At 38.8% G+C, this 27,612-nt stretch overlaps 2 protein-coding genes across 2 annotated transcripts; one reads left to right on the forward strand and one right to left on the reverse strand.

Moving 5' to 3' along the window:
* Positions 1-2,522: 2,522 nt before the first annotated feature.
* Positions 2,523-14,728, reverse strand: metap1 (methionyl aminopeptidase 1). Its single transcript, XM_044374196.1, has 12 exons — positions 14,612-14,728; positions 13,261-13,312; positions 12,883-12,992; positions 12,317-12,377; positions 7,642-7,733; positions 7,428-7,511; positions 6,500-6,638; positions 5,590-5,721; positions 5,178-5,321; positions 5,020-5,085; positions 4,085-4,247; positions 2,523-2,662 (listed from the first exon to the last, which is right to left on the reverse strand). Exons 1-12 carry the CDS (start codon positions 14,726-14,728, stop codon positions 2,647-2,649), a joined length of 1,176 nt encoding a protein of 391 aa, XP_044230131.1. The 3' UTR covers positions 2,523-2,646.
* Positions 14,727-26,723, forward strand: eif4eb (eukaryotic translation initiation factor 4eb). The gene is made up of 7 exons (XM_044374197.1): positions 14,727-14,885; positions 17,184-17,287; positions 21,497-21,592; positions 21,734-21,797; positions 23,827-23,940; positions 25,846-25,985; positions 26,076-26,723. The coding sequence occupies exons 1-7, from the start codon at positions 14,727-14,729 to the stop codon at positions 26,188-26,190; spliced, it is 792 nt and encodes a 263-aa protein (XP_044230132.1). The 3' UTR covers positions 26,191-26,723.
* Positions 26,724-27,612: the final 889 nt, after the last annotated feature.

Raw genomic sequence — 27,612 nt, forward strand, 5'->3', positions numbered from 1 at the left:
AAAACTTGCAAAAGTATTGTTACTCTACCTGTAGGGTTTGAGTACTAGGCTATTTTGTGTAGGAAAATGATCTGATTGGTTCATAAGGGTCAGACACACTCTTCATTGTAAAGCTAAGCAACTCTAAGCTTGAGTAATTTTTCGATTTCATTTCCTAAATGTTGACTCAAACTGTAACTGACTTGTGAAAATTAGTACGATGCCTCATACTCAGCTATGCCATTCCTTGTTAAGCTAAACATGTCAACAGGCATAGTTCATGCTCTACTTCTGCAGTATTTCTGTGGTGATACAGACTGGTCTGAAGTCTGTGAGGCAAACTGATGAAGGATTCTAGCGCAGGATACGATATATGGACATGGACAGTTTAAAGGATTGTAAGCCTTTAATTTTAATGGAGTTAATTAACCTCAAACTATTTCAGATTTTCTATGAATCTTTTCCACACATTTCACTTGTCATAGAAGGAAAATCACTCATGTAACATGACATTATTAATGGCTCCATTCCATTCACTATAGCAGAACTGGATCTGGTAAAAACCCAGTAGAATGCAGACATGGTTAATGTTATAATAGTATGTTACAATTGCTTTGGATCAATTTTTACAACTGTTTCAATTTACAACACTTAAAATTTTGGCCTTAAAATCCCACCTAACACACAAATGAGAGCTTCTGAAAACATCTGTATCAAATAAGTTACTACATGACACAGTGAGTTTATCAAAGCATCACAACTTTATAATGGTTTACTGAAATAAGATGGATCCTAATCTATCACATTAAGAAAGAACCAGTTCTCTTTTTATTGAGTCTACCTGCTTAAAGTGTGTCACTTCCTTTTCTGAAACATAAACTACTTAATAAACTGCTACTTTGTGTTGTTGTGTTGAAATGGATTAAGGACGCTCCTCCTACTGCCACCATGTGGTATACAGAAGTTTTTAATGTGTTTCCGCATGAAAAAAAACCAACACTGTACTCAAGGGAAATGTCCAGGAACTCATAAACTTGTGCAGACCTTTCCTGGATCACCTTTCTGTTGAAATGTACAATACACTAATGAAAGGACATTGTTCTCTGGAATGAAATCCCTCAGGGACACTGAACTGTGACTGACGACGGACTGACGATGGGACTAAAAGACTTCTACGACAAGTATGGGGTGGGGCTGGACTTTTCTGGGCAGTTTTGTGTTGTGATTTTTATGTTGCTGAGTATAATTCTGTTAAGGAGGTATTCTCATCAAACACAGTTGTGCAGTTCAGTAGTAATTTTCTCAAGATTTTTGGAATAGCAATGACAAAAAAAATATGGAAAGTATTTGAAATGCTGTAAAAACTTTGAGTCTTTCATTGTATTTAATGAATGTGTATTACTGTAAAAATGACGTCTAGACTATGATTTTTACTGTTTGAAGTAATCTGCAGTAAATCCTACTGTTCATTCATACAAGGCAAAATGATGATTGTGATTGCACTTTACTGCTTCAGGTTACTTTTTCAGATATTCGAATCACTTGTAAGTTTAATCATCTAAAATATAGTAAGCTACAGAACAGTACGACTGCAATGCTGAAAAAGCATTACAGTGAACATTAAAACACAATTTACACGACCATGACGGACACTCAATACATTGCAACATTTTGACAGTGATCAATAGGACAGAAATTGCGACACACTCAACATGTATGGTGGTGGTGATTAGCATAATTATGTTGCAATGCTTGTAACCAGGTTCATGTTGTTAAAATAAGGGGAGATGCTTGTTGAATAATAAGCATTGAAACTTCATTTTGCATGTAAGGGTAAGAATTTAGCAGCTCAGTTTACTTACTCACTTTGCATTAGGAGTTGGAACTAAAATACAGTAATTAAACCAGTCCTTTCCCTGCTTTAACAATTCAAAATGAGTGCCGTAAAAAAAACACCTACTCAAATTTTTACCAGTCTATTTATATACTACGGTGGTCCTGGATTATAAACAAGTCTGGAAAGCTACTTCTTAATGTCGCAAAAAGTTTTAGTGAGTAATTCTTTCTGGCTGAATCACAGCTGTTTGCGCTGGAACTGAGCCACCCATCTGTATCAAAACAACTACCACTAACTTTATTGTATGACATCAATAATCTTGTGTACAGCCACTGCAGAATAAATGCTTCACCGGCATTTAGCGGCACTAGTTTAAAATCAAAACTTGAATGAAATTGGATGTTTGTGTACCTAACAGCCATTTATTATGTTGATAGAAGCATTGAGAACCTCCACTGTAACTTGTGAATTTAAATATTTTACTGATAGTCACACCGGCGTACCTTGGGAGTACACAAATGGTGTTAAAATCACATCTGAATTGCTGTTAAGATTAAACTATTATTGTCTTTCCACTGAGTTTAAACTGAATTAAGGCTGACAGAAAGCCAGATAGTCGTTTCTAGAAATAAAAGGCTGATAAATGAAGCCACATTCAGGATTTAAATCACCAATCTGTTCAAGGACAAACTCACCCACACAGAGCTACACAAGAGTCATTTATTACTCCATTAGAAGAAATACAAAGATGGCAGAGAAACTGTGATCACATTAGTCCTCTGAAAAATGTAGAAATAATGAATGCTGCTCACACCAGGAGAATCCCCACATCAAGGTAAATGGTGACTGTCGAGATAAGGGGAAACGTCAGTTAACTTGATACATCCGGCAAGTTTTAACTCCTAGATTCACATATTAAGGCTCAATTTGCTACACCAGGGCTATTTGAGACATGATACACCAAAAGAGTATTCCTCAAAGCAGGATTAACAAGTTCAGCACTTCAGAACGACTTTGTGCTCAATGTCAATGTTATTTTCTCATTTAGAATTTGAGTACGTAGATGCTCTGCAGTTACATCACGATTCTCCTAGCAACCACAGCTGATGTCGTCAACTGGAAATCTGGCTGAGCACTAATAATAGCTTCAGGATATTAACATTTATTATTTTGCTGAGTATGAAGCTACAGTCATAAGATGTTAACTTAGTTTAGCATAAGACTGGAAACGGAGAAACAGCTTGCCTGACTCTGTCTAAAGGTAAGAAAATAAGCCTACCAGCATCCAATGCTAACTAATTAACCTGTTATATCGCATTTTCATGGGTTATGGTGTTATGTGCCAAACAATTTCTTGGTCTAGCTCTCAACCCCCCCCCCAAAAAAAAAACCACATGTCATTTTTGTACTTGATATTACATATTAATTTGTGAGCTTTAGAGGTGGTGGTGTGCTGGTTAGCTTTTCCCAGATCCAGGCTAGCCGTTTCCAATCTTTATGCTAAGCTAAGCCTGTCTCCAGGCTGCAGCTTCATATTTGGTATCAATCTTCTCACCTAAGAAAGACAGAATAAGTGTAAAGAAACTTTCCTAATTGCTTCTGCTACATAAGAACTGAAGATATCCAATATGGCTGCCAGAGGATGCTTTTTGTTGCCTGAAATCCAAACTTGCCATATGTTTTTCAGCCCGGTGTTATTTTCTAAACCTAAAACGAGTTCTGAGTTGCTACTTTGAGAGACTGTGCGACTTGTTGACCCCGTTTCCTGGAAGCCTCCTTTGTCTCTAGTATTGCTGCTTCTTCTCCGTCCATCTCTGGTAAATTCATATGAAATCTGATTTAGTTAGCAGAGGCTGAGAGAAAAGAAGCAAAGCAGAGCTTGCTAGTTGAATTCACCCTGAGCTCCACACACCACAGACAACTACTAGCCAGCCAGTAAAAGCTCTGGGTGACACGACCCAGAGGTCAGACAAGGCCTGATGTCAAGCCTGACGACTAAGAAAAACCCAATTTTATAAATACTTTAATATTTCCTTTCATTTCACTAATAAAGCAATCCACATTTGATATAAGACACATTCAAGTACTTCCATTTAATTTGAGGGACCGATATTTAATTCAAAGAACAATGAGAGCCACAGTTAAACTGAGCTCTAGGAGTGGTGCCTCTTGTTTGAGATGTGTGAGTGTGTGTATGTGAGACCCAGCAGTGCTGAGTGTCAATGTGTCTGGAAAGTCCAGTCCTTGGTGGGTTCCGGTCCAGCCTACATTTGAGTCAGGAAATGAGCGCGACCGTTGTCCTCGAGGCGGCGGGTGAGGATCTCACAGCCGGTCTCTGTCACCAGCAGGGTGTGTTCGAACTGAGCCGAGCGTTTCCCGTCTCTGGTCACCGCCGTCCAGCCGTCAGGCCACGTCTCGTCTTGCCAGCCACCTGAGACATAACGCGCACACACACGGCTTTGGTTTACAATCTATCAATTAAACAGTGTTGTTGAAACAAATACTTCAAGTCTGGCACTGACTAACCAGATACCAGTAAGGCATAAAGTGGTTTGTAAGACCGTAATGATCTGTTTTAAAGCATGACTGAGTCTGCTGTACGAGAGATCATTTAACCTCCCATGAGCCAGTTTTATAAACAGTTTGAATTCCTTAAGTCAAGGCTTGAGTGCAAAGATGACTAAGGTTTCAGCTCTTACTCAACAGCTAAAGCATTTAGTCGATTTATCAACGAACAGAAAAATAACTGGCAGATCTTTTTTATAATAATTGATTGTCTTTTTTTTTCCAAGCAAAATGTCAAACATTCCCTTATTTTCAGCTTCTAAATTGTGAGGACTTGCTGCTTTTCTTTGTCTTAAAGTGACAGTAACCTGAATACCTTTAGGTTTTGGAGTGTTGGTCAGAAAAAAAAAAAACAGAAAAAAAGACTGAATTGATGAAAATAACAGTGAACTTGAGGTGCTTCAGCTATTTTACAAACATGCTTTAACTGCTGTTTCTTACTATGATATTGTAATTTACCATCTATTTTTGTCTTTTAATTTCATCCTTGTATGTTTTATTTTCAGTGTGATAATTGTTTTATGTGATTGCTAAAACTTTGCAAAATGTTTAAATACAGCAATTAAGTTAAATGTATATTCATTATTTCACTCTTTTGTTATTTATATTCATTATTCATACAGACTGATAACACTCACCTTCACATATCATGGGCTCAATGGTGAACACATGGCCAGGCTTCATAACTCCAACTGCTTTGTTTTCTGGGAGATGAATGAAAACATAAATCACCCTGTTACACATTACACATTATAAATGGAGCTGTATCTTTCCGAGCAGGTAGGTAGCTACTCACTGGCATAATGTGGCACGTTGGGAGCGGTGTGGAAAAGTCTGTGGATGCCGTGGCCACAGTAGCTCCGCACCACAGAGAAGCCGTTAGCCTGGGCGTGCTTCTGGATGATGTTACCTAGTTCTCTGTAGCGAACGCCAGGCTTCACTGTAAAAAGAAGAAAGCGTGACGGTTATAGCGTTGTAAAAATGAAATGTAGTTTACAGCCTGAGAGATACTGGGAATCTTGATAAGGCTCTCTTAAAAGTTAAGACTGAAAGTTTTGCAATAAGCTAATATCAGCCTGCACAATTAATCGGTCTAGCTCTGTATGAAACACTACCATAGTGAAGGTCTGGTTAGTACAGTAGTGAAGCATTCTGTGTGCGTACAACATCAGGAAAAAATGAATGAAAATAAAGGTTGAGGCTCCTACCAGAGTCGATGGCTTGCATAAGGCATTCATAGGTGGTCTGGATCAGCTTCTTCGCTCCTTCATCCACCTCTCCGACATAGAAGGTTTCATTAAGGTCACCATGGAAACTGTTGTGGTAGACGGTGATGTCCACTGCGTGAGCGAGAAAGGGGAATATGTCAGCGCTATTGTGTTACGTGACAAAATGGATTCTATTATGTTTCAAACACAAAGAGACTTCTGTTATGAATAAACATTTATTGATGTATCCAGCGGGTGAACATCAGTTTTAATAAAAACGCACCCGTTTGCAAGGCCAAACAGAACGTCCTTTTAAAAAAAATTGCTGATGAGATTGGAATTGCTAGTGGGCAAACTGGGACTTTTCCCCCACTTAAGGAGAAATATAGAGAGTGGAGAATTTGACTAGCAATGCCCCACTGGTAAAGGTTAATGAAACAATTTGTCTTGTCGGGCCACACAGCGAGAGATGAGTTGCTGGCAAGTACTCCATCAGACGCTCTGAGGGGAGTGGTGGATAGAAGACATCTACTTAGCAGAAATATTAATAAAGAAGCTAAAATTGGCCAAACTCCTGCTGACACCATTTCAAGATGCTAGTACAACCATTTGTCATGGAGGAGAAAACTTTTCCCCCCCTCTCTCTGCAATAAAATATTTGCCTACATCAAAACTTAACTATATCTAAAGACTTGGTTTGGCTTTAAATTAAGACAAAACAGAGAGAAATTTGTTAAGTCTTAAAGAAACGCAACTCGTTTTAAGAAAAGGTCGACGTTGGGTTTGTTTAAATGAATTCTGTTAATCAAAAACATACAAATGTACAAAAATAAGATTAAGATAAGATGAAAAATGAGGAAAAACAGCTGTTAGAAAGTAGGATATGGTGCCCTGAATCATATGAACCTACCGTTGAGTATATCTCCGTCCTGTAGTAGTCTTCTGTCCGGGATGCCATGGCAAATGACCTCATTGACAGACGTGCAGCAGGATTTGGGGAAGTTGTAGTAGTTTAGAGGGGAGGGGTAGCAGTTCCTTTCTATACAAGCCTGAACAGACAAAGCGTGGAAATAAATGGATAACGGAGGAAGCAACAAGTGAGGAAGACAGAGTGGGTGACATGTAATGAAGATGAGTGACCCCTTTTTCCCCCTCATGTGGCTGCTCAACAGGCTCTGTTTGTCATGCTGACTCTCAGCTGAAGACTAAGGGGGACAGAGCTTTTGAAATAAGAGCCCTGAGGCTCTGGAACATCCTGCCTGAGGAAATAAGACAGGCTGAGTCTGGCTTCTTTAAAAATCTAAGCTCAAAACTTACTTTTATCACACCGCCTTCTCTGATTTCACCTGATTCTAGTTATTCTGCTCTCTGGTTTTCACTATCTTTAATTATTGTCAGGCTGGCTTTTTTTATATTGCCCATTTAGTACTTTTATTCTATTATAGCTGAGTTTCTATGTGAAGCACTTTATAACCTTGTTTTCATAAGTGCTAGATAAATAAAGATAATAATAATTATTGTTATTAAGGTGTGTATCTGTACTTAATGTCAGGATATGGTAAGAATTTAACTAAAGTTAGATTGATGCTCCACTGCAGGGGGCTCTGTTTACATCTATCCACTAGTTGTTTATTAGCAGTGGCTGCTGAAATAGATTTTTTAAACAATTATTTGGGGAGAAGACAAAATTATCCAGATATAACTATTTTCACAAAATTTTATTTTCTCTTTTTATTTTGAATTGAAGCTGCATATTTGTATTATTAGAAAACAGAAAAGATACAACATCCCAGATTTAAAACCTGTGTGTGTGTGTGTGTGTGTGTGTGTGTGTGTACCAGATGCACGGCGTGGTCGATTTCTTCTGTTGTAACGCCCGGTTTCACCATCTTGGCTGCGATGTCTAGGACTTCTCGTGCCAGCTGCAAGTGACATATTTGTCAAAACCTTATATGCAATCGATGGAAAACTAAAAACGCCAACCATGGCAACACAGTAACAAAGAAAGTCACAACATCTAACACAAAAGACGATCCGAATTTCCTTCGTCACCTTGCACACCACTCTCATGGCTTCGATGTCTTCGGGACAAAGGATCTTGATCTGTGACGTCCCCTTCAGAAACTGCTCGGACTCAGACATTCCTGTGGGAAGAAGACGATGACAGACGACTGGAATTATTCACATGTCGATACTCACTGAAGCTGAGGAGTGGACTCAAACGGGACTCTGTAAAAACAGCTGCTGTCAGTCTATCAATTTTCAGACGCGACATTAACTGTGGACCGTCACAGCTGGATTTACATTCTCCTAATCGATTCCTTTTTCCCCATCAGAAGCAGCTGTTCAACAAGTTCTCTGGCTGTGAGAGGGAATAAAGTATAATAATAAAGTATCATGTTGATTTTTATGTTGAGTATACATGTTGACTTTTACCTGTTGAGGTGTCTGACTCCTGGAAGCTTTGACGGGTCAAGCAGATATTTTAAAATAAGCTTTATATCATGAGCACAAGTCATGTGAAGAGCTCCAACTTTGCACTAATGAATCAATAGACCCACCCTCTACAGAACAAAGGCATATCTATCCATCTATCTAGCCAAGTCTATATATAGTCTGAGCAGAAGCCATGTCTACAGTCTAAGTAACAAAATGTAAATGATCATACGCAGCCGCTGGTTTTGTTATATTTACTACTTGTATAGTTAAATCTTCATTGTGTGAAATTTTACACTACTCGAGCTGTTCACACATCTCATGAGAGTTGGCTTTTGAGCTACGGCGTATCTGGTGCAATATATGCATTTTGCATCGTCCCTGTCAAATAAACAGAACAAAAATACACTGGAACAGACTAAACCAAAACCTGATTTCGTGAACATTAAATATATATATATGTAACCTCAATTATTGATTTCTGAAATTTGAAAGAAAGACTTGTTCTTTTGAATCAAATCAAAAGAAGTCAAATCAAAGTCAGATCGGAATAAACCTAACCTACGCAGACAACTGTGAACTTCTCCAACAGATGAGAGCGAGTGGAGGATTGCTTTCATGCTGCATTGAGGAACTCCTTGCTTTGGGTTTGTTGGAGGCATGCAATGTCAGCATAGTGTTACAGTAGAAATCCCTCATTAAAACTCATGTTTGGGCCTTTTCCTAATGGTTTACTCATTTCATATATTATTTTCATATTTAATACTTTACACTTTAAACACTCTTTTTATTAATATCATTCATTATTTATATTATTATGAATCATTTGCATTGTTTTGTTATTTCATGTTTTATTTATATTGCTATTCCTTGCGTACATTATATATACACACAGCACACAATTTGGTATACATTCCAAATTCCTAAGAAACCTAAAAGCATCTGTCAGCACTATGGAAAACTGGCAGCTCCTGCAGAGACTACGCTACAGCATCAGCACCTGAGCAGAAGCACATTATCATAACACCAACACTGACGACTCAGAGGAACAGAGCAGGACTGTTACTGTTGTTACATAAATAAAACTACTTGTAATTCAACTATAGATTCAACAAGATAACATTATTACTAAACTGAAAAGCGCATAAGGCAGTATTTAAATGTGTGCTGGTCAAAGCACTGGAGTCATCAACAATTCGTTGATCTATAATTTATTAACTCAACATGATGATTGCTGGATGAACATGAACAGTTGCCTGGCAACACGGACTTTAGACAGGTTTGTGCACAAGTCAAATACAGCCCTCCTTCTGACCCAAAGAGTCGACAGTGTGAGTGCAACAATCAATTACACTTACTTACGCTCTGACACAGCTGCTCAAAAAAGAAACGAGGTATGAGAAAAAAAATCAAACAGTGAGCACAACATAATGTCTTCATAACGTTATGGTTCACTTCATTTGATGTGTAATAACGGTAATAATCAACATTTGATATGTATCTATTAAAAACAACGCTGGATTTGACAGCAGCGCTGTTGAGAAAAATCAGCTTGTAACAATAGCGCTTTGGTCACTGAGACGGCATCACATGAGAATGAAAGGAGACTGTAACCATGACTACCTGAGTATGGATCTATGCAGTCAGATGACAAGGATGTAGAGGTTGCCATGGTTGCACTATGAATGGCTTGCCCAGAGAAATAGATGTAAATAGACCAGGTTACAATTACGGGTGTCTTATAATTGACATGAGAAGAGGTATAAAAACCACACAGTATGTCAGCAGACCTGCCAGCATAGTGACATGTTGTTGGGCTGCTCAACACTGTAAAACATCTGCTGACAGAAGTGTCATCAGGGTCGAGGTACCTATGGAAGATTAATTTACTCTTACGTGCTGGAACATCAGAAGAGAAAATGAAGAATTGCGTGACATGATATTGTACATGTATATGAAGAAGAAATAAAGAGATTTAAGATGACCAGTTATCACGTATCAGACAGCTGGAGTTCAAATCAAATTGTTCATTGTAATGATGAATACATTTACATGCAGTGAGGGGAAACTAGTACTGCCAATCCAAATGAGAATAGACATCTCAGCCTGCAGCTCTGTGCAGCTTTCAGCCACATACACAGACTTATCAGTTTATCTCTAAGCCACATGCATGGATGACCACATTGTCCGGACTAAAGTAACACACTGAGACAGGCCTTCAACAGGATGAAGCGCTGAATGACCACTTGTGCGTTATCAAATCTCTGCCATCACAGCCTACTGGTATGTTGTCAATCTAAGGATCTCAGAGGTTCCAGGACAAAAATTTAACGATTTGTAAACCTGGAGCTTCCCATAACCTAAACGTTTCAGAAACCAGAAGGTCTTGTTTCTGCCTTGTTTTACAAACCAGAACACTTTGGATATGATGTCACTGAAAAGGCGACACTGCTTTGGAAACCAGGCCAAATATTGTCATACTATACGCTGCTTGGTAGGCGAGTGCAGTTTTGGGACAGACAACAACAAAGGAAAAGTGGTGCTGATATTGATTTTCTTTCACGTTTATACATAATGACTTTTAAACTTCAGTATCATTAAATGAATGGAAGGGAGCCATCCGCCATAGAGGTCAATAGAGAGAGGCAAAGACGGTGAATGAGGCTGGCAAAAACCCAGCTTACACTCGCTGACCGGGCCTCCAGTGTCGGGTGCGTCCCTTGGGAGAGGTCAACTGCCCCGCCAGACGTTCCGGCGGTGGGGAAATCAGGGGGAAATAAACTGTGCGATGCAATCATTTCTGAGTAGTTGTTTTCTTATAGCGATAAATTGTGATGTAGCGTTTGGGTACACTACCCCGCTACTTAGTGGAAATAGATTATTCATAAATGGAAATGTTACCTGTGCAACCTGAACATTACCTAATATATCTATATAAAGAAACAGGTCTTTTTTTACCATTTAATATTCATCTCAGCACACTGCACACTCTTCACTTCTTTGCACTATTTGTATCCTGTCTACAGGTTTACAGTTTCACCTGTATATAGTTATTCCTTGTGTGTATTTCTGAAGATTGTTGTGTTGTTATTCTATGTAAGTCCATTGACAGCCACTAAAACAGAGTCAAATTCCTTATATGTGTAAACATACTTGGCCAATAAAGATGATTCTGATTAGTAGGAAATGTAATTTGTCAGATATTCTGAATCAGAATATCGCCTGTAAATGAACTATTCCTCACCTGGCTTATCTGAACCCAAGTAAACCCAAGTACCCCTTTACCAGTTTGCGTGTTGGAAATGAGCTGTTGCATTTCTTTCCCCTAAGAGGACCTAAAACTTATAAAAGAAAAGCAGAACATGTGACACCGTCTAAACCTTGAGCTGTGGCTCGTTAACTTCCTGTGTGAAAAAGGCCTAATTGTATACTTTCCACTCGGCCGATAGGAAAAAACATTTCATTGGTTCTCATTTATGATTAGCCCTTCACCACTTTGGAGCTGAGCGGTGGAGAAATGTGCTCACTGTGTGGAAATTGTTTTTAATGCTTATCAATCATTACCAAGCAGCACAATTCTTACTTAATAACAAGACTGGCAGTTTAATGCCCCACATAGCCCCTGATCAGTACATCCCACAATATGAATAAACTGGAAAAAATAATTGTTATAATTAGAGTCTCAACAGAGCTGGTGATAAAACTGTAGTTTGATCTGTGGTTGGCGCTAGAAAAAAAAAGACCATGGGAGCATTAAAATCAGATGAACTGATCGTCATGAGAGCATCAATCTGCTCAGTAAATTCTATGATTATGAGTGCAGTAGGTTTTGATAATAAATTGACTTTTTTATCCACATCTTTCTTCACAATCTGGCCAACAGGAGCAAAGTGTTGAACAGACAAACAGAACATCACAGTCCAGTCGTACGCACTGCAGTGAAAAATCAAATGACAGCTTTGCTGGTGGAATCCATCAGTGTTAGGAGACAATAAATACCTCTAACACTTATCAGCTCTTATTTTTTTTCTTGTGTTTTGAATTTTTAAACAAGTGTCTGTAGTGATCCTGGGGCTGTTGTAGCTATGTCTCTGTAAACACAGCCTTCAAACAGTTAAATGCATGATGTTGTTGCTATATACAATTCTGAGAGCACAAAGCTACAACAGCGTAGCATGCCAAAAAAATGTGAGTTCTAAAAAAAGGACAGCTTTCCGAAAGATTTCCAAATGGACGATGAAGCATTATGATCAACTAACAATGTATTTCCTTGTGAAAGAAGCTCGGTTACCTCTGGGATGATCAGCATAGTCGGGTCTTTGGATGTCACCGGGCACGGGCCTCATGGGAGTCTACATCAGGGGCCAAGAAGAGAGATCATCACGTAAAGCAATCAAGAATATGAACGGACATTTCTTATTGTGTGGTGTCCTGCCTTCTTTTTGGGAGGCACATCAGTGTTACAAAATTGTTTTGACATATTCAAAACAAATATGTAGCAACAGGTAGCAGTATATACTCATGTTTTTCTCCAAAGTTTGAAATGTATGTAGAGGCGTCTAGCATTTATCCTGTCTGTTTGAATGGGTTGATGTACTGTAACCCTTTAGTACCAAAGTGTGACCTGTCTAAGAAAACTCATCTGTACCAAAAAGATTTCTTTCCAATTGCTACCATACTTACAGCTGTTAGTGGTAAATGATACACCAAATGTTAAGCAAAATGTGCAAATCAAGAGCAGTACAACCGATTGGAAACAAAGAGTGACATCATTTATGCATGTCTGCGCTTGATTACTCATTTTAAAAATGTAATAATATGTGAAATTTTAAAGTTTCTTAACAACAAAGAACTTACCAGTGGATAGTAAGGGCGTAGTTTTCCTGTATAGCGGTAGCCTGGCCATGGGTCTGTGTTGATGTCGTTCTCCACACAGTTCTTGGACTCATTCTGGTTCTTGTCTTCCTCTAATGAAACAGAACACAAGGTGTCAAGCATCTGGCACCACTGTGCCAGTTCACAGTCAGAGAGTATCATCTATTCTTCACTTGCATAAAACAGGCTCCGACATACCACGTTATAGATCCAGTTTCTGGTTTCTAAAACCTCAACTGGTCCATCTATACTATTACCCTAGGTAACGAGCAACTTATTAATATACTGTGGACGAATCCACCACAGAACTTGCCATCTATCTATCTAAGTACACAACTAACAGTGATCGGTGATACCTACTTGCTTTTTTGTGCAGCAACTTGTGAGATGCCCAGCTCCCCTTGAAACATTCCTGGAAATGAAAACACAGAAAAACTCTAAATGAGGAGGTTCAGTGAGAGACAGACACTCCTAATTATTACTGATGCCATGCAAATTGTGGTCCAAAGTACACCTGACTAATGTGTAACAATGTCATTCATGGTCACTGACATTGTTCTGATACAGAAGCCATTCAAACTTAACTAAAAAACTAAGTATAGGAAGTACCCTGGAGAAAGATACGTTTCAAAAAATGATTCTGGAAGTATGTTCACCGCAATCGCACTGCAGTTGCTTTTTATTTTTATTGGTATATTTTACTTTATTAACAGCAGAAAGAAAGACTGGAAATATATAGAGCAGGGTCCAGTAGCAAAGCCAAAACTGCAGTCTCAGCAAAGGCCTCTAGGGTCAAATACCATGGCATTACAAGAGCACTTCATCTGCCATCCAACCTATCTATTTATAAAACTTTTGACTCAAAAGGACATTACAGCAGATCCACTCAAAACAGAGCTCTTCTGCAGAGAGAGCACCACACCATACTAGTTAATAGGGTAATTTAAGGTGGGCTTTATTGAGAAAGACTTAAGTGTCTGCTGCAAGACAGATAATCCACAAGGCAGCATCCACAGACTTGACCAACACAGTATCAGCTATCAGATGTACCTCACACTACTTGTTGCAAGCCACCTGCATATTTAAGTAAAGACAACTGTAGTGACAACAGGTCTGTCAGTACTACTGGTTGTAATATTGTTCAATTGATCGTGTCATATTCAGCCAAGTATGACGACTTGTCGACACACGATTCATCTTTAAACTTAGAGATTTGTGAATGGGGTCTGGTCACAGAGGGAAGCGAGTGATATCACGCAGCATTAACTTCGCAGCACTACATAACTCAAAAAAACGTTATGTGCAGCCTGTTGTATTACAGAGATACATTAAAAGCTAGACGATATGCATTATTTCATACACGATTTTTTTACTCTATAAGCTTTTCATTTTGGATAAGAACGTTATATTAATGACTTTATAGCTAACCAGCCAACCGTTAGCTAGCTAAATGTTTTCCCTCGGCCTACTGTTACACAGTTAGCATCAGTTACAATCGATGACTGCATTATTCATCCTCAGGCACCTGTATAACACTACACAACCTGAGGGCATTCGCCAACTTTAAACAAACACGTTATTAGCGGTTTACCAAGCACATACACATGTCTGCCTAGCTTGACAGTTAGCAGCCTCGTGAGAAGACACAGGGGCCTTGCTGCGTGGCTACAAGCGATATTTAAACTGGGCGAGTCGAGAAAAACAACAGTACCTGTGAACAGAAATAGGAGCCTTGAATACCAAGCTTAATACATGTGGGACACTGAAGTTTGGCGTCCTTGCTGCAGCCGTCTGTCTCACACTCCCTTCTAGTCTCGGTGCTCGCCATGCCTCCGTCTGCAGGAGGGGTGGAGTCGGCGGAGGATCAGCCAGCCAGCGGCGGCACACAGCGCATGTGCGCAGCGGGGTCGTCACGTTGCACAGCTCAGTCCAATCAACAGAAAACTGTCCTAACACAGATTTGTAAGATGGCGACCGCCGAACCGGTGAGCACTTTCTCTTAAAAAAAATCCAAAAAATATATTAAAACATTCTGGGGGGGGCATCTTATTTTAATTACAGGGCGAGGTCACACTTTAAAGTTTTATTGACACGTTTCAGCATTAGTCCTCAAATGAAAATTGACTGTTGTTACATTCACACGGGTTGTTTTGACTTGTTTAAAGTTTGTCTTCTGTGAAGCGACCGAAGCGTGAAAAGAGGAAAGCCTGTGAGTGGAGATCTCCTAAGTTTAAAGCTGACGTTATGGCTAACCGACGTGCCGTTACTACACCAAGTCCCACTCCGAAATTAGCCAAGTTTTCCGTAGCTTGGGTTATCCGTAAAAGTACATACTTGATTAACGATAATTTAATACACGTCTACTTATTAGAGACTTTTAGTAAATTCGGCGTGTAGAATACTCCACCAAAGACAAACATTGTTTTAGTAGCTAACGTTTCAGCTGTCAAAATGAGTTGACGCTGCTCTCTGCCGACCTCTAAGTTACGATGCAACGTTAACTATTTTAGTAACTAAGGTTAACGTCATTTAGCTAACTAGCGTTAGTTGACGGTTAGACAATTCTAAAAGTTTATATTTTCCCCAAGAAGTACTATTTAGTGTATGAAATTGCTTCAAATTTCGAGGTTTTGAGGTCATGTTATAGCTGGTATGTAACTTTGTCCTAACTAAGGCAGCATTAAATGAGCAAATATGTGAAGGAAATGTTGCGCAGTGTTCTTTCCGTTCACCAGCAAACATTTTGGGGATAAATGCGGCCCAGTCTAACAATGAAGTTAACCAGGGTTAATGTATTAATAATTACAGCACCAGTGACTAATGTTAGCTGCGGAGTAACTTAAGTAACATCACAGTGAAATGTGTACCAGATGTTCATATCGGGTTTCGTTAGTGAACAAGTCTGTCACTGAAGTAATTTTAATGGTCATTCAATTATATTTAAGATATTTCTAATTTCATTTAAGTTTCCAAAAAGGCACCATAGTTTTGTACTGTCTAAGTTTTTAACTGTATTTAATTGTACCACCAACTAGCTGTTAGGCTAGTGGCCATTGCTTAAAGGTATACTAATGTAATTTAACCTAATCAACAGCTGGACATACAGAGACTAGATGTCGCGTAACCTTTACCGGCAGGCCCGGATCAACACAGTGTAGTGCCCTAGGGTGACCACACTTGAAGTGCGCCCCTCCTCCCACTTTACACGTGAAAAGGTGAAATTTACTATTGGTATATAAAGACCATAGATATACATGAACCTATCGCTAAAGTACTCAACACACATACTACAGAAAAATGTAAGACATAACCAAAAAAGCTGACACCATAGATAAACACGGGCCTACAAAAACCATACTAGCCCTAACCATGACGCAACACATCATGCTAAATATCATTATTTCAATCATAAATGGCCTGTATGAGGACTACATGCAAAACCATTACAGATTATGTCTAAAATTGTTATTACACACATATATACAAAATAAGACAAGCCCAATATCAACTGTTTGCAAGCAACCATTTCAACAGCTGAATGATTACAGAGCGCCAGATGAGGTGATGTGAAGGGATAAGGAACAGCACATTGAGACAATATATTGCAATGTGTAGGCTATTAGAAATTATGGTTGTTCTTAATGGAATGAAAACAGAATAATGATTTGATATTTGTTTCCAAATCCATAAACAGCAGCTCAGAAACAGCAGATACAACATTTAGGCTATAAAGGACTTGATTTTCCTTCTCGCCTTTGTGAAACAGAAAATAAAACGGTTAACTAATGAATGAACCGTAGCACTCAGGGATACGAAGATGGACTTCCACACAGGAAGCCGGGCTAGTGAAATGGTCTTTGAACACATTTTCTACCAGTAATAAAATGTACTACTGTTATCACTGAAATAAACAGCGTCCCTCTCTCACTCTCCAGGCCTCTGTGGTGCCGACACATGCACAGCAGCGGCTACTTTTCAACTGTTTTCTTATTATTCATATTCTTGTTAATAAGAATAATGATAAATAAAAGCTAAATCAAGTGCTTTATAAATGTTGTATCTGCCATTTATGACCATGAAAAGTATTTATGTTTTTCTTTTTTTTTCACATTGGTGCCCCCCCACCCCCCCTTTCTTTCCCTCCCCTCAGCATGCAATACATGGATATTCCAGCCCAGGTTACAGAGCAATTTCTCCAGTTAAACCATAATTTGCATTGATAATAGTAAATATACACATCATATATGTATTATATCTCCCCACTGCCCAACTGTCTTTTTTAGGAAACCAACCCAAGTCCACCCCAGCCTGAGGAAGATGGAGCTGAGCAGACCGGACAGGAGATTGTGAGCCCAGAGGCCTACATCAAACACCCCCTCCAGAACAAGTGAGGGCCTGCTCTTCTCCTTACGGTGGCAATTTAAAATATATTTGAGGCAGCCAGTGTCTATCTGATAAAGGCAAACTTTAGAACACACATATTTGATCTGACATTTGAATTATTTAGAACGGTGTAGCGGGTACAGTGTCAGAAGGTCACTCTCTGAAGCAGCACAGTGACACTCACTTGGCATCAATGAATCACTTGAATCACAGCGCTGCAGAAATCACTGCACTGTATACTAGTTTTGTGAGCAAGCGGAAAAAACGTGAAATTGAAGGTTTACTGTGCGTTAACACCCGCTGTATCAAGAACCATTTTTTTCTTACATCAAGAGATATTCCTAGGACAAACAACCAAGCAGATTAACAAACTATTGAAAAAGGAATAACAGAGAAGAACCTAAACTAACGGTGGCGTGTGTGATCAGTAAGATCAGCAGCGTAGGTGAGTGCATGAGTGGGGAAGTGTGCAATGTCGTACGGTGCAGCAACACAAGCCAAACGCCAACCAAAAACCAAAGGGTCTGTCAGGGAGGAGAGCACACAGCAACTTAGCTCCAAGAGGGTTTTTGAAGTAGCGCTGGCACACAGAGCCCCAGGTGTTGCTGATGACACTCTGCCACGCCCCCCTCCAGTACCTGCAACAGCCACACAAACGTAGTAACAGACAGACACAGTTGAGAGGGTTGTCACAGATGGCTGGTGTTTTATGCCGTTATTACTATCATCTCTGATTTATGTCATTGTAAATCGTATATGTTTTGGTTCTGGACTGTTGATCAGACAAAACATGACATTTGAAGACATCGCCTTGTGCTCTCAGAAGTACTTTAAACTATTTTTTGGACTTTTCATAGACTTGAGGGATGGGTTCACAATTTTTCAAGTCTGTCTTGAAACAACTTTGAGGTGCCCGTATGAACAGTGAAAGAGGTTTTCCTCACTGAAGCTGTTAACAAGGTTAATGACAATTCATATTCCACTAATATTCCTGTTTACATGCAGAGGGTTTTCAGGGTTTCCCTCTGCTCCAGTGGGAACAGGAATCACAAGATCTCCGCGGGCAATGAAGTAAACCAGTAAGGTGAAAAACATTATTGAGTTGCTGCTTGATATTTATAAGTGGTTTTGATATGACTGAGATTGTAAATGTAGAGTTACAGTCCCTAGGTTGTCCCATGATGTTTACTACAGTGCTGAGTGTGACAAGTCGTCACCATCAGTCAGGATAATAAGCAAACCCCTCCGCCCACATCGTGGAGAAGGCGGGCTCCGTTTTTGCAGCCCGCCCTGAACAGCTCTCCGCTCTCCTCTCATTCCTCTCCTCTGTCTGCCTTCCTGCTCCAGCATATGTCATTTTGCCTGCGCAGGGGTAAATAGGCAAGAGGACCATGTGTCGCAAACTGTGGTTAAAAACCTCAGTTGAGACGCATATTCCAAATGTGCTGTATACATGTCCAAAGAACGCTCCTACAACCCAAATAACATTGTCATATCCCCCGTCTTAATCGGAAAATGCTACACTCAGAATAAAGTCTTATTTTGAATATCCAAACGGAATATGCTGTTTACATGACCTGTATCAAATTCGGAATATTGTCATAGTTGGAATAATAGTGGAACATTAGTGTGCATGAAAACATAGTCGCTGTAATCATTCCTCCTGTTCAAATGTGCTTTCAATGTAAGTGATGAGGCCCAAAAATGCATTAAAAGTTGATGTGAAGCTTATATGAGGCTTCAGCAGTCTGAGTTAGTCATATCAAGTGGATATCTGCCACATTTACAGCCTCTTTGTGTTTCCTCGGACAGTGTTTCACTGTCAAGCTGTGGTGGAAGTACAGTGACAAAAAGAGGGAATTTGGCACTAAAAAGACTGTAACGTTGAAAGACATCTACTTGATTTGACTCATTTGGATGACTGAAGCTTCATATTAGCTTCAGATAAACTTTTAAATACATTTTTGCAGGGAAGGAGGACTGTGGATTTTGTCCTCCATCACTTCAGTTGTAAGTGCATTATGAAGGGATCTTCTAATGGTCAGTATGAACAGGAGGAATGATTACAACAAGAAAAAAAATTTTAATGTTATTTTGGGCACCTGAATACCAACCTTAATATTATTTCCTATTTTTAATTTAAGTCACAGTTGTGTAAAATCAGGCTTTACTTAGCAGTTTTATGTAATGGGCTATGGTCAGTACCTATGTATTGCTTTGGCATCCCTGTTGAATTGTCTTGGTTGTCTAACACAAGTTAGGTCAGAATGTAATTCAAATAAATAATAGCTGTTTTCTAAAAGTTTAACGTGGAAGGCAGAACAGAGAAATGTCACGCACCGGCTGTGTTCACACATGACATTCGGATACACCAGTATCTGGTCACCCACTGGCTGTGCTGGGCAGCTCCCAGACGTGAGTATGTGGAGCTATATGAATGTGAAGTGAGGTGAACAGTATGCATCACCAACCTCAAAGTAAAGATTGGTGACTTTTACATCATACTATTGTTTGATCTCTCAGCATCACTCAAGAACAAAGTAACCCTCCCTGCATACAACTGAACGGACTCATACAGAAGTGAAAGCGAGACATGAATTGACCATTCACCGAAAAACAATGAACGCTGTGTTCACCAAGTGAAGCGGAGCAATTCACAAAATTGTCTGTGCACTGCACACAATACAAGCAAAATGTCAAAAAAATAAAATAGATGGAAAGAAAGTAATTCCTCCAAATTAAGACATGTTCTAGATAGATTATGTCTGGTTACTTTATATATTTTCAACTTCACTTGTCCAAAAATGTACAATACATGTACAATAAATATGATTACATTTTGTTTATTTCTCTAACTCTGGACTTGTCCTAAAGTAACAAATGTAATGATATATAAATATACTGTATGTAATGTACAACATATTGATATCACATTGTGCCTACAGTTAGTGGGTAGCAGTGTTATCTGTGGCTCGGGCCCTGTGTCTGTGTGTTTTCATGTTCTTCCAAGTATTGAAGCGGATTTCGTCTCACAGTACAAACACTTGCAGTCTGCTGGATTGGAGACTTTTTATTTCCCCACAGAAAGACTGATTGTTTGTGATGGTCTGGTGACCTGTCCAGGGCGTTTCACTGCTTCCTGCTCAGCCCAAACTCAGATAGGCTCCAGCTCCTGACGGTGCTGAATACCAATAGACGTTGAATGAATATTTAATATATATTTAAATTCCACAAGGATGTTTATGTTCAAAAGGGTCAAATAGAAAAGGCAAACTCAACAGAAAGCCAGTCAGATAAAAGAAAAGTTGTACCTTAAACCTTTTTAGTTTTTTCATAGCTCAGTTGTGAGATTTGAAATACATTGACTGTCGGGTTTAACGGTAGGTTAAAGTCTAATGGGAAAATATTCTTACAAAATTACTGAAATGCCCTCATTGTTTATCATTAGTTTGTATAAATTAGCATGTCAAACATGATTTTCTGCACAGCTAAGCACAGGTCAAACAACATTAGCCTGCTGACATTAATTATTTTTTTTGACCCACATATTTCTTTGCAGGGTCATGGGGTGGATGAGCCTTTCCCAGCATTCACTGGAAGGCAAAGAAACACCCTACAGAGGTCCATCAAAGGCACTGTACAATACATGTTTCCTCAGATCATCAAACATTCAAATGTTTTATCTGAGAGGTTAAGAAAGAGTACACAAATGTGCCATAAACCGAAGACTATTTAATTGCCATATTTGCTTATCAGACAGTCTGTTGTGCAAATACAGTGCACCTGATGAGAGTTGAGTTTGTATCAGATGATTCATTCATTCATTCATTCATTACCCTGCCCCTTTCTGGAATTTATTTGGACTGTGCTCTCATTTAAAAACACCCGCCCATACCCACTGATAGACTAGCTGCTTTAATGGCTTAATAATTATTTGAACAGTCACTTTCCTTTATTATTCCTCAACCTAAAGAGCTTTAGGCAGTTCCTGAGCCATAAGAGGAACAGTATGACACAGCACCACACTTAATTGGACCACAAGAGTGATGGTATGATTTACTGAACAGTTTGCTTCAGCAGCATCCAGGTGCATCCATACGTCCCTCGTTTGCTCTGAAAGCTCAATGGTTTTGGGTTACTTTTGTTTACCTCATGTTTAATTAGGGGCTTGTTACATTTATGCAAATTCCTCTTTCTGCTTTCACCCCAACAGATGGTCTCTCTGGTTCTTCAAGAATGACAAGAGCAAAACATGGCAGGCCAACCTGCGACTCATCTCCAAATTTGACACAGTTGAAGATTTCTGGGCGTAAGAAGCAATAAAGCTTTCTCTGTCTTTATGTTTTCCTTTACTTGCATGGAGGGACTGTAGCAGTAAAATCCTTGTGCTGTCTTTTGGAATACTGTTAGATCAACTTGTTTTGTTAATGCTGTGCTCTTTTCATTGTAGTCTCTACAACCATATCCAGTTGTCAAGCAACCTCATGTCAGGCTGCGATTACTCTCTTTTTAAGGTACGTTTGATTTATTTACCATTTATGTAAATGTACAGAAAGTGAGGAGACCAGTAACAGATTAAAGTAGTTAAACACAGGGTTTTGTTACTTTTGTATGTCAATATTATCTGTGGTGCTGAGGTCATTTTTTATATTTTACACACCATATTGCTGTATTGTTAATTTGTTTAACACTATGTACAAGAACAGCATTTTCTCGCTTTCTCATATTTACTCATAAAGGAACCATGTAAAAGGCTATAAAACATTATTCCTTAAAAGTGAAAAGTCTCATTTACATTGTTTGACATGAAATCTGACAAAAATATGTAACATAATGTATTTGATAGGGGTGTGCCCGAATACAAATACATTATACAGCAAAGCACAAATAGTGAGTTTTATATGAATATTTGTTTCATACAAGTACTGACACAAGCAAAATGCTCTCAAAGACTCTCCATGAACTGTTATTCCCCTTCTCTTTTCCACAAAGTCAGGTTGTAAAAAATAGGCAATAAATGAAAAGTGCAAAGCAATAATTGCCTTTGAAGTTCCTCCCTACACCTTACACGGTGTGCTGTCTCTGTGTTATGGGTGTACAAATAGATAGGTCTGGCTGCAATGAGTTTTAGCTCAGTAATCATAATAATTTTCTAAAATTAAAAGTGTAATAAAAACAAAAACAGGATTTTTAAGCCTCTTTTCACTTTTATTTATACAGATACAAATAATTTTGCTGCCTCAACAAATACAGATACAAATACAAATACTGGGATCTCTGCACAGCCCTAGTGTTTGAGCCTGTTTCCTAAGCAAAACCTCTGTAGCTGCAGCTCCTCCAATGTGTGAGGATTTGCATGTTTTCTCTGTTTTGTGTCATTGTAAACAGAATATCTTTCAGTTTTGGATTGTTGGTTGGAAAGAACAACATGAAGCGATGACCTGAACAAGAACTTTCCACCATTTCCCCACATTTTATAGACAATTAATCAATCAATCAGGAAAATGGTTTGTAGATTAAACAATAATGAAAATAATTGTTAGCTGCAGCCTTAAAGAAAACCCGAACATCCAATCATGCAAACTAAATGAAAGCCTGAGCCTCACATGGCAGCTGATGTCATTTACACTGTAAATACAGGAAGGAAAAGTCATCCATTCAGTCCTAAAATAGTAGCCAAAATGTTGTTTACAACTGAGGAAAGAGGCATCAAATTAAAATTAGAATATAAGTTTTGTATCAGCAGTTTATCAATAAAGAAAAACTGCAAGATTTTAAGACAACAGAAGCAAATAAAGCTTTTGCAAACAGAACATTACGAGATTGAATCATTGACGCAAAAGTCGAAACAAAAGATCAGCAACCAAAGACAAACGTCTGCGAGGATTTTTCTCTGTCTATATCTGTCTCTACCAACTCATAGCTCATCAGCAAAGGAGCTCATTTAACCAGGTGTGATGATAGAAAATGAGTAGCGTGGGTGGAAGTTTAGTAAGTTGAATAGCAGGGGGCAGCTAGCAGCCACTAATTACACTGTGTTTGAGATGAGGCAGTAATCAAATGTGACTGAAGCCTTTGATTATCGGACTTTTATTGAAATCATTAGCAGGATCATCTCCGTCAAAGACTAACCACTGGTATTTTTAATTGTAATTAGTGGAATTAGTTCATTAATACCTGTAGAAAGTTAAAGTTTCTCACATTTTACTTTTAAAACCTTAGAAAATGCAGTTTTTTAACAAACACTGCAATACAAATCTGAATTCTGAGGCAGAGTGTAAGCAGAGGGGCAGAGAAAAATATGTTTACCAAATATTTAATCGTCCCTTGATACTTATTGAGTTCTTGGTACCTGTTTAGTATTCCAGCTGTAACTCTTAATCAGATTTCAAGAATTTCTGCCGGGATTACTGAAGAGCTGGAAAAGATTGTTACAGGCAATGTTGAAACCTTTTTTTTTAAAAAAAAAAAAAAAAAAGGCTGTTTTGAAGTTTTGGTGCGATGGTTTGTGATGTGTATTGACAATCTGAACTATGGCTGCAGGACGGCATTGAACCCATGTGGGAGGATGAGAGGAACAAGCGTGGCGGGCGCTGGCTGATCACACTCAACAAGCAGCAGAGGAGATCAGACCTGGACCGCTTCTGGCTGGAAACTGTAGGTTTGACTGTGGGCTGCTGTGCTTTGTATCCTACTCAAACAAGTGACACTATTAATCATTTCTTGAGCCTGTTCCCAAAGCAGTATATTTATTACCTGCTGGCAGCCATAATTAGTTCTACCACCACTCTATCATTACATTTTCACAATGTTAAAATGGGTGATTACATCCACTCATACCTTTGACAACTCAACTGAACTGCAGCGTGATCATGTTCTTTAATGTTCTTGTCATCCTGTTGCATCTACATCTAAGACACAAAGGTTTTTCATAAGAAAATCTGCTATGTCATCGACTATATACAGAGCTGATGATGAGGGGTCAAATCACAGTCAAATGACGGGAATTAAAATTATTGGATTGCTTGCAGCTAAGTCGGCAGATCATGCAGAGTTGTGGTGTACTCTCTTGCTGCTCTAAAGGTCACTGACAGTGATACACAGACATTTAGCAAGCTATGACTTGCCAGTGAGCAAACAGCACTTAATGTACTGTCAATACTGTAGCCCTGTGACCTCTCAGGAATGGGGTGAGATTCACTCTGAATTATATGTTTATTTGGAGAGAAAAACATTTTTTTAATTATCGTTGACAGTTTTGAATGAAAAGTCCTTGAGCTCTGATACCAGGTAGTCATGAAGGATGAAGGGTGATGCTCAGCCCTGATCCAGGACCAACAAATTACAGTCCTGCATGGATATTGGCTGGAACTTGGATATTACAGTCACAGATCCGCACATAAAACGTCTCACTGGGAGAATGTTGAAAGTACAAAGTCATCAGATGGAAGGGAATCCTCTTAGCGCCCTACAGGTCAGGAGGCTGTAAAGTAACAAAAACCTGATTTATTCTGACAGAGAAAAGTCTCCAGAGTCTAGAACCACCTATACTTCCTTCCAGCAATAGCAGTGAATAAAACATAATCTCATTTATACTCCTTCAGGCCATCTGTGGCAGCATCGAGCGCTCAAAGGAATCCTGCAGCATCTTTGATTTTTGTTTGTACAGTATACGCTGACAGAAAAGAATCCAGAATCTTATCAGAATAGATTATTTTGCAGCAGCCTGATGTTGTTTTTCCAGCCTGTAGTTTGCAAAGAAAATTTCCTACCATCCAGTGAGTTAGTGTTTCCAACGCTATTCCCACAGCAAATTAACATAACATAATTTCATTCTGTCTGGGAGATAACAATGCAAGATCATGTATTGTATCATATAGTCCTTGATCAGGGCTGGTGATACTGAGCTCAAAGACTGATCAACCAAATCCTTGCATTTTGTTTTGTCAGCACAAGTCCTGTGCATGGCTTTTCATTTCTTGTCTCGTGTAATTGGTTTAGTTTGATAGTATGTCATCTACTGTGTGGTAAAATAACATTTTGATCATCTGAATGCCGGAAAGTTCTGATGAGTATGTCAAACATGGGGCTAATGTTCTTCGTCACTAGAAAAAGTAATGATGTCAATGTCAAATGTTACGTAATATTTTACTGCCCCTATGATCCCACGCTTAGAGCTGATTAATCAATGAATCGATTAGTCACTAATATTAAATTAATCACCAACTATTTTGATAATTGATTAATTCTCTGATTCCAGCTTCTCAAATATAAATATTTTCTGGTTTGTTTAGTTTTCTGTGATAGTAAAGTGAATATTTTTGAGATGCAGACTGTTGGTCAGGACAAAAGAAGACATTGGACGTCACTTTGGGCTTTGGGATCAGTGATGCACATTTTTTCACTATTTTCTGTCATTTTATAGGCCAAACAAATAAACAATGAATCAAATAAATGATCGACAGATTAAGCGACGATGAAAATAATCAATAGTAGTAATAGTAATAGCAGCCCTAATCATGTTGTGACAATAGTTTTTATTCCTCTCCATCACCGCACCAGCTCCTGTGCTTAGTCGGAGAGGCCTTTGACGACTACAGCGACGATGTCTGCGGAGCTGTGGTCAACATTCGCACAAAAGGAGACAAAATAGCCGTCTGGACATCAGACTACGAGAACCGGGAAGCTGTAACACACATAGGGTGAGGCAGTCCTTCAGTGTCAGCTGGAGTGTTTTTGTTCATAATAACATTCTCTTCATCCTCTCACGGTGTCATTTTTCCCCTCAACAGGAGAGTTTACAAGGAGCGCTTGGGCCTTCCCATGAAGATGACCATCGGCTACCAATCTCACGCAGACACAGCTACCAAAAGCGGTTCAACCACCAAGAACAAATTTGTTGTTTGAGAAATGCCCCTATGTGCCTCTTTCATCCTCTTGTCTTATTTGTTGTTGGTGCGTATGTTTACTTTGCTGCAAAGACTCTGCGGAACGCATTCTGGAAGAAAAACCTAATCCAAGACTACATGCCAAATGTTTCCATAACCTGCCCAGGACTTGAACCACAGGGAAAACCCCACGAAAAACACTAACAATGAGAGGTATTAATAGTGGTTGACATTTAGAGTGCTTCATACTCTTCTAAAGAAATTTGTGTTGATTTCTTTTTTTTTTATTTTTTAATTGCAAGCAATCCTGAAATGCAAAACAAATGTATATTTCCCATTTTCTACAGCATCATTGGTTTGCTGTAATCCTTAATGACATTAAACCCTTTTAATTTATTATATTAATTTGCCTGCATATTATTAGATTGCTAGGCCTTTGTTTTATGCTTTTTTTTTGCCTTGAACTGTTGCACGTAATCAGCCTTTTTAAAGTATTTCATGACTCATATTAATTTGAGTGTTAATATAATTAAAACATTGGTTTTGCAATTATTAGCTGTTAAATTGTGGATTTCTGTACTGGGTACATTCCTTGATATAAATGATTACTATGTGTCAGTGCTGTATTGTAGGACATCAATTTAATAGAGATTGACTTTAATATACCTTGAATTGGAAGGCAAAAAAAGCAGAGGATGCCTGTAAATCAAGGTTTTGTTACTTTTACTCACTTCATTTAAAAATATTTATAGTAGACCATCTAATAGTTTTCTACCAATGGTTGACATTCCAACCATGTAAAATAAAATACTATAAGAGACACAATTAATCTTAGGAAAAGTACATCTCTCAGCTTCCAGGCAGTTAAGGATTTACCATTAGCCCTAGCTGGTGTGAAAGCTCCAAATTCAAAACCCACCCAACACCCCCACCCCATCATCCCAAGATCCCTTAAAATGTCAGTACATAAAGAACTTTGAAAGAAAAGGTTACTTTGGGCAACATGGTTTCCCTTCTCAGTTCATTGCCACCAGGGCAACTTTAAAAATGTCACTTCAGCATGACAAATGTCATCACAGTCTCAAGGATCGGCGTTCTTAAAGCCAGCAGGCGAAGAATCTACAACTAGATCCTTCTTGATCTGATGAAGCGTTAAGTGACTGTAGACGTTTCATTAGGTCCTTGTTGAAGTTGTGACATGGTTGTTGTAGCAACCTTTAAAGGCCAGATGATCTCCCATGTAAGATCCTTCTCAAGAACGTTGTTGAACGAATGTTTGGTGCATGATGAACACGAATCAACCAAACATCAGTGGAGGCATTTTCAAATAATCTGAGAAAATCATTACAAAACTCAAGAAACCATACAGAACATTTAACTTTTGCTAACAGTTGCTTAATATCAGTAATTACAGCAAGCTGCAATACACCAATTTTAATAT

Source organism: Thunnus albacares, chromosome 15 (genome assembly GCF_914725855.1).
Source record: "Thunnus albacares chromosome 15, fThuAlb1.1, whole genome shotgun sequence".
Taxonomy (NCBI): Eukaryota; Metazoa; Chordata; class Actinopteri; order Scombriformes; family Scombridae; genus Thunnus; species Thunnus albacares.

What these genes read in the sequence shown, in the direction of transcription:
- eif4eb (XM_044374197.1), top strand. Translation starts at nt 14,727, where the DNA reads ATGCCTCCGTCTGCAGGAGGGGTGGAGTCGGCGGAGGATCAGCCAGCC. An exon ending in AAACACCCCCTCCAGAACAA is followed by an intron (nt 17,288 to 21,496) that starts GTGAGGGCCTGC and finishes TCACCCCAACAG; the next exon opens with ATGGTCTCTCTGGTTCTTCA. An exon ending in ACAGTTGAAGATTTCTGGGC is followed by an intron (nt 21,593 to 21,733) that starts GTAAGAAGCAAT and finishes TTTTCATTGTAG; the next exon opens with TCTCTACAACCATATCCAGT.
- metap1 (XM_044374196.1), bottom strand. Translation starts at nt 14,728, where the DNA reads ATGGCGAGCACCGAGACTAGAAGGGAGTGTGAGACAGACGGCTGCAGC. An exon ending in CTATGCTGATCATCCCAGAG is followed by an intron (nt 7,734 to 12,316) that starts GTAACCGAGCTT and finishes TTCTTCCCACAG; the next exon opens with GAATGTCTGAGTCCGAGCAG. An exon ending in GGACGGAGATATACTCAACG is followed by an intron (nt 5,722 to 6,499) that starts GTAGGTTCATAT and finishes TCGCTCACGCAG; the next exon opens with TGGACATCACCGTCTACCAC.